Source organism: Aegilops tauschii, chromosome 3, assembly GCF_002575655.3.
Source record: "Aegilops tauschii subsp. strangulata cultivar AL8/78 chromosome 3, Aet v6.0, whole genome shotgun sequence".
Classification (NCBI taxonomy): Eukaryota; Viridiplantae; Streptophyta; class Magnoliopsida; order Poales; family Poaceae; genus Aegilops; species Aegilops tauschii.
This window is the reverse complement of record NC_053037.3, coordinates 454993191-454999691: the sequence shown is the minus strand read 5'-3', so window position 1 is coordinate 454999691 and position 6501 is coordinate 454993191. Positions and strand designations below refer to the sequence as shown.

General features: G+C 51.6%; 1 protein-coding gene across 1 annotated transcript; it reads left to right on the top strand.

Annotated features, from left to right (window-relative positions):
* The first annotated feature begins 2959 nt into the window (after positions 1-2959).
* LOC109761427 (L-ascorbate oxidase homolog) lies at positions 2960-5527 on the top strand. The gene is made up of 3 exons (XM_020320243.4): positions 2960-3421; positions 3539-4642; positions 4761-5527. Exons 1-3 carry the CDS (start codon positions 3159-3161, stop codon positions 5062-5064), a joined length of 1671 nt encoding a protein of 556 aa, XP_020175832.1. The 5' UTR covers positions 2960-3158; the 3' UTR covers positions 5065-5527.
* The last annotated feature ends 974 nt before the right edge of the window (positions 5528-6501 follow it).

Below are 6501 nucleotides of genomic sequence, written 5' to 3'. Positions count from 1 at the left end.
GTGTCCATGCAATTCGTAACAGAAAGAGGAAGAAACCACTGTGTGCAGTCAAGTTGGACATGATGAAGGCACACGATAGAGTTGAATGGGTTTTTCTGCAGCGAATGATGGAGAGAGTGGGTTTTGCCCTGAGCTGGATAGATATGATCATGATATGTGTGACAACGGCGAGCTTCTCTGTCAAGTTGAATGGAGGATTATCCAGGTGTTCTTTCCCTCTCGAGGTCTCAGACAGGGCGACCCTCTATCTCCATATTTGTTTCTTTTTTGTGTAGAGGGTTTCTCTGCTCTTTTGAGGAAAGCACATGCTGAGAACAAGTTGAAAGGTGTGAAGTTTGGGAACACCGTCCCCCATGTCACACATCTACTTTTCGCCGACGATAGCATAGTTTTCCTGGAAGGAACGAGAGAGAATATGGAGTTGCTGAAGGAGATACTAAGCATATATGAAGCAGCCTCGGGTCAAAAGGTAAATTTACAGAAATCATCGATTTTCTTCGGAAAAGGTTGTCAAGAAACAACTAAGGTGGAGCTTAAGGCCGCTCTGGGCGTCTCTTTAGAAGCTCTTAGCGAGAGATATCTGGGTCTCCCAACACTGGTTGGAAGATCCAAGGATGGTGCCTTTCATTATGTTACTGAGAGTTCGAAGGGCAAATGTAGCTGATGGAAGGGGCAGGGCCTTTCCAACGCAGCTAGGGAGGTACTAATAAAGTTGGGACTCCAAGCTGTTCCAACGTTCACCATGAGTTGTTTCCTCCTCACAAAGAAAATGTGCGGGAACCTGAATTCTATTTCGTCAAAATTCTAGTGGGGGGCTAGAGATGGAGAACGGAAAGTACACTGGATTGCCTAGCAAAAAATGTGTAACTCCAAGCGAGATGGGGGTCTTGGGTTTCGAGATCTAGAAGCGTTCAACCAGGCCCTTCTTGCAAAACAAGCTTGGCGGATCATGCAGTGTCCAGAGTCTTTGTGCGCTCGGGTCCTCAGGGAACGCTATTTCAAACAAGATTCCATAATGACCGCTACTTTCCCATCAACAGCATCATACACTTTCAAAAGTATTTTGCATGGCCGAGACCTCTTGAGGGAGGGGCTGGTGTGGAGAATTGGAGACGGTTCAAGAGTAAGCATACACCATGCAAACTGGATTCCAAGAAGTGGATCAATGAAGGCCTTGGGGCAAATTTTCATCCCGGGTGTGACGAGGGTGGTGGACCTTCTAACTCCGGATGGCAGTAGATGGAACCGAGAGAGAGTTATGGAGATGTTTTCCCCAGATGATGCTGCGGATATTTTGCAGATTGCTGTTGGCGGCGAGGGGGTGGAGGACTACCAAGCCTGGAACTTTACAAAGAATGGCATTTTCACGGTGAGGTCGGCCTATCATCTCAAAATGTCTATGATCCGAGCAAGATCCGGACGGCTGGAGTCTTCGAGCTCGGTGAACAAGCATAAAGGCTACACATCACTTTGGGATACAAATGCACCGGGGAAAGCAAAGATACATTTGTGGAGGCTTATTTCGAATGGGCTTGCGGTAGGTTCAGAGCTACATAGGCGAAGGATAAAGCCCGGCGTTTTTTGTGTGGCTTGCGGGAGAGATGAAACTATCTATCATCAGTTTTGGGGATGTCCACATTCAAAAAAAAATTGGCAGCTACTTCACTCAGAGAAAGGGAGTCATGGTGGCGATCCCACCATGCCAGATGGATTCCCAGAGGGAGTTAGCACGCTGGCTACTCGAGTGGCTGGTGGGAGCGACTGATGAAGAGAAGGAGGCGACGACACAATCCATTTACGGGCTTTGGTTAGCAAGAAATGAAGCAAGGGAGGGGAGAAGGATTAAACCACCGCATGAAATCTTGGCCACAGTCCTAGCGCATATGGATGAATGGAGTGGAGTGCATCCCAAGGTGAGTCACACATCGATGCAGAGAGAGAAGCAGAAATGGGAACCACCAGAGGATGGGTGGATCAAGGTGAACTCTGATGGAGCGACCACTAAAGGGGTGGTAAGGCTGGCGGTGGTGTTGTGCTTAGGGACAACATGGGGGCTTTCAGGGCAGGTACGTGCCATCTTTGTCCAAGCATTGTTGACCCAGAAACAGCAGAGATTCTGGCGTGCAAGCAGGCACTTCAGGTGGCGAGAGAGATTAACGCACAGAAGGTACATGTGGAGCTAGATTCTCAAGGTGTGGTGCACATGCTGCAGCAACGAACAAAGAACCTGTCAGCAGCAGGTCCGCTGGTGGAAGAGATTAAGAGCTTGCTTAATTCGTTCTCTGAGTTTAGGGTGTCGTGGGTTAGACGATCTGCAAATGTTACCGCTCATACATTTGCTAGAGTAGGGGTGGGTGATAAATTATGTAAGGTGTGGTTGGGTGCTCGCTCAGTCTTTGTTCTTGATGTTTTGTCGGATGAGATTCCGAAATTCACGATTTAAATAAAGCGGCAAGTTTGTCCCTAAAAAAAGAAGAAGAGGGTTCGGGGTGATCCTAAAAAAAAAGGGTTCGGGGTAATCTTTGCAAAATGCAGCCCTTAACAAACAGATGATTTCGTGAGAAAAAAAAAGAGGAAGCAAGGTTGTGAGTTGTAACGCGATCCCCGTACAGCTGACAAAAATGGGAAAACCGTTCCCGTACAATGTGATCCTGAACGTTAAGATCACAGGGGCGCACAGTATAGTTGGGATGGATCCAAAATATCGGGTAGGCCAGATAGGAAGTTCAGTAGATAGTGTCTAGGATCGACCTGGAACTTGGCATCGGTTAGGATCATCATGGTGGCACCAACGGCAAAGTACTTGGCTGTCACCGAGACACCGACCGATGGCATGGCAGTACGCCACGCAGGGGGTGTGGCATGCATGGAGGAACAGGTCAAGAATAGAGGGAGACCGACCGCAGGCGGTGGAGCCCGATAGATCGGCGAGCGGACGCGCGGGCGTTGCGGCCGCTGGAAGAAACCAACCGCACGCAGCCATGGCGCCTCGACACATATAAGCCGCGGGCCTCCTCGGCCTCCTCTGCCTCCCCCCGTCCCCTCCCATCTCCACCGCCGCATGTGCCCGCCGTCGCGTTGATCGATCCGCCGACCAGCCGGAGAGGGAGCGCATCTATCCGTATATACACAGGAGGAGCCGGAGAGACGAGGGGACGATGACAGCCGGGCCCAAGATGCGCGCCGGCGCCGCCACCGCGGTGCTGGCGCTGGCGCTGCTCGCCGTGGCGGTGCGCGCCGAGGACCCCTACCTCTTCTTCGACTGGAAGGTGGCGTACGGGACCAAGTCCCCCATGGGCACGCCCCAGAAGATGATCCTCATCAACGGCGAGTTCCCCGGCCCCACCATCAACTGCACCTCCAACAACAACATCATCGTCAACGTCTTCAACCAGATCGACCAGCCGCTCCTCTTCACCTGGTACGCCTTCCGTTTCTTCTTCTTCTCTGTTACTATTACTATTAGATGGAGGTAGGATCGTATCCGATCGATCATTCTGCATGCATCGCGTCTGCATGTTTGCATGCATGCATGCAGGCACGGGATCCAGCAGAGGAAGGCGTCGTGGCAGGACGGCATGCCGGGCGACATGTGCCCCATCCTGCCGGGCACCAACTTCACCTACAAGATGCAGTTCAAGGACCAGATCGGCACCTTCTTCTACTACCCCAGCATCGGCATGCAGCGCGCCGCCGGGGCCTACGGGCTCATCAGCATCCACAGCCGCCCGCTCATCCCGGTGCCCTTCGACCCGCCGGCCGACGACTTCGGCGTCCTCGTCGGCGACTGGTACACCAAGGACCACACCGTGCTGGCCAAGAACCTCGACACCGGCAAGGGCATCGGCCGCCCCGCGGGGCTCCTCATCAACGGCAAGAACGAGAAGGACGCCTCCAACCCGCCCATGTTCAACGTGGAGGAAGGCAAGACGTACCGCTTCCGCGTCTGCAACGTCGGCATCAAGACCACCCTCAACGTGCGCATCCAGGGCCACGTCCTCAAGCTGGTGGAGATGGAGGGCTCCCACACCGTGCAGAACGAGTACGACTCGATGGACGTCCACATCGGCCAGTGCCTCTCCTTCCTCAGCACCGCCAACCAGAAGCCCGGGGACTACTTCTTCATCGCCTCCACCCGCTTCATCAAGGGGGTCAGCACCATCACCGCCGTGATGCGCTACAAGGGGTCCAACACCCCGCCGGCGGCCAAGCTGCCGGACGCGCCGGACGGATGGGCCTGGTCCATCAACCAGTGGAGGTCCTTCCGCTGGAACCTGACGGCCAGCGCCGCCAGGCCCAACCCGCAGGGGTCCTACCACTACGGCCAGATCAACATCACCCGCACCATCAAGCTCTCCCCCAGCCGCGGCAAGGTCGACGGCAAGGAGAGGTACGCCCTCAACGGCGTGTCCCACACCGACCCCGAGACGCCGCTCAAGCTCGCCGAGTACTTCAACGCCACCAAGGGAGTGTTCGAGTACAACCTCGTCACCGACACGCCGCCCAAGGAGGGCACGCCCATCAAGGTCGCCCCCAGCGTCATCACCGCCGAGCACCGCACCTACATTGAGATTGTCTTCGAGAACCCCGAGAAGAGCATCGACACCTTCCACCTCGACGGCTACGCCTTCTTCGCCGCCGGGTAAGCTACTACCACTAGTAACTAGTACTAATTTGATGGAACTACTAAGCTGCATGCATGCCTGTGGATCATCGATCGGGTCTGTCTGACCGGACGATGGATGGACGGATGGATGCAGCATGGGACCGGGGCTATGGACGGTGGAGAGCAGGAAGACATACAACCTCCTGGACACGGTGAGCCGGCACACGATCCAGGTGTACCCGAGGTCGTGGACGGCGGTGATGCTGACGTTCGACAACGCCGGGATGTGGAACTTGAGGTCCAATCTGTGGGAGAGGTACTACCTGGGGGAGCAGCTGTACGTGAGCTGCACCTCGCCGGCCAGGTCGCTCAGGGACGAGTACAACATGCCCGACAACTCCCTCCGCTGCGGCAAGGTCGTCGGCATGCCGCTGCCGCCGCCCTACACCATCGCATAAATTACTCTCCCCCAGCTCCATTAATTCCACTCCACTCCACTCCATGAGAGAACGCTTGCATGGTGCTGTACACACTACGTACGTACAACGACAACAACAGGAAGAGCAGGAGAGTTTTTTCGTTTCTTCTTTTTTTTCGTACGCCCCCACGTCGACTGTTCTTCTTGTCAGGTTCACTCTCTCTTTTCGAGGAAAATAAAACAACAACAAAAAGGGGGCCTCAAGGTCATGTGGGCGCCGCCTGTCATCGGAACGAGGATGATGATTTCAGAACAAGAAGAGAGATTGGCCGGATACGAGCTCGATCGGGACGCCCTCTCGAATCGTTTACGTTGTAATAGGAGTTAATTAATTCTATCTGATGATCATCATTTATCCAATAAGTCCTTTGGGCAAATTGGTTATTGTGTGTCTATAATCCCATACTATATATACGTACATTTGCGCACCTTTGCGGTTTTTATTCCATCTTCTGTTTTCTCTAACTTCCCTTGGATGGAACTTAATTAAAATCTGGTTCACTGTACCGTTGCAAAACTGTCTTTGGGTTCGGTGTACCTGTCACAATGGATCGCAATAACAAAAAGCGGAGAATACACTAGCATAAGCTCATCAGATCCATATGAACGAATCATAAACCTCAATCCGTATGGGCGAACACACCAAACTTGTAAGGCACACCCCGCAAAAAAAAAAAAAAAACTTGTAAGCACAAACTTTCTGACTCCATGGACTCCATGGCGTCGCTTGACAAGACTTTAGTATAGTAGGAGAAGAACCATAGTACATTTACTAGCGTAGCCCGCGCGGCGGCATTGTCGCGTCCATCGATACGGTATGTCCATATGAAGTGTGTTTATTATTTACAACAAGTATTATTGGTTTAAGATAAAAGAACCCAGGATGTTGTCAACAATATGTATGGACCTATGCCTAAATCACTAATTTATGACCATACACACTTCAGCTATACATCAAGAAAATGTTTGCGTATAAAACTGGAAGTACCAATTATTATGTATAGGGAAAAAATACCAATAGGTACTCTCATCTATTGCAGTTCTTTTTTGTGTGACTGATGACTAAGTTTCTTTCACTGCATAGCAATTAAAAAGCATTTTCTCAGGCAGAAGCCAGTCAAAAGTAAACACATTTCAGGGCGCTTTTAGACTGATCATTATCTTAGAACATTTAGCGGGAAAACAAACATACAAAACTGAGAGACATAGCTAGTGTGATGGGAACATACCACACAAAGAAGAAGTACAGTGATCGTAGTTGTTTCTCTCCAAAATATGCACTGGGAGAGAACGTTTGTATATTGTCTTTACACATCCTCTCCTTATCCTAGTTTTTTATGATCTGACACACTTTCCCTGGTACTGGCCTCGTCTCACCGAGAGCGAGCCCATGTGTATTGATTCAAATAAGGAAGGA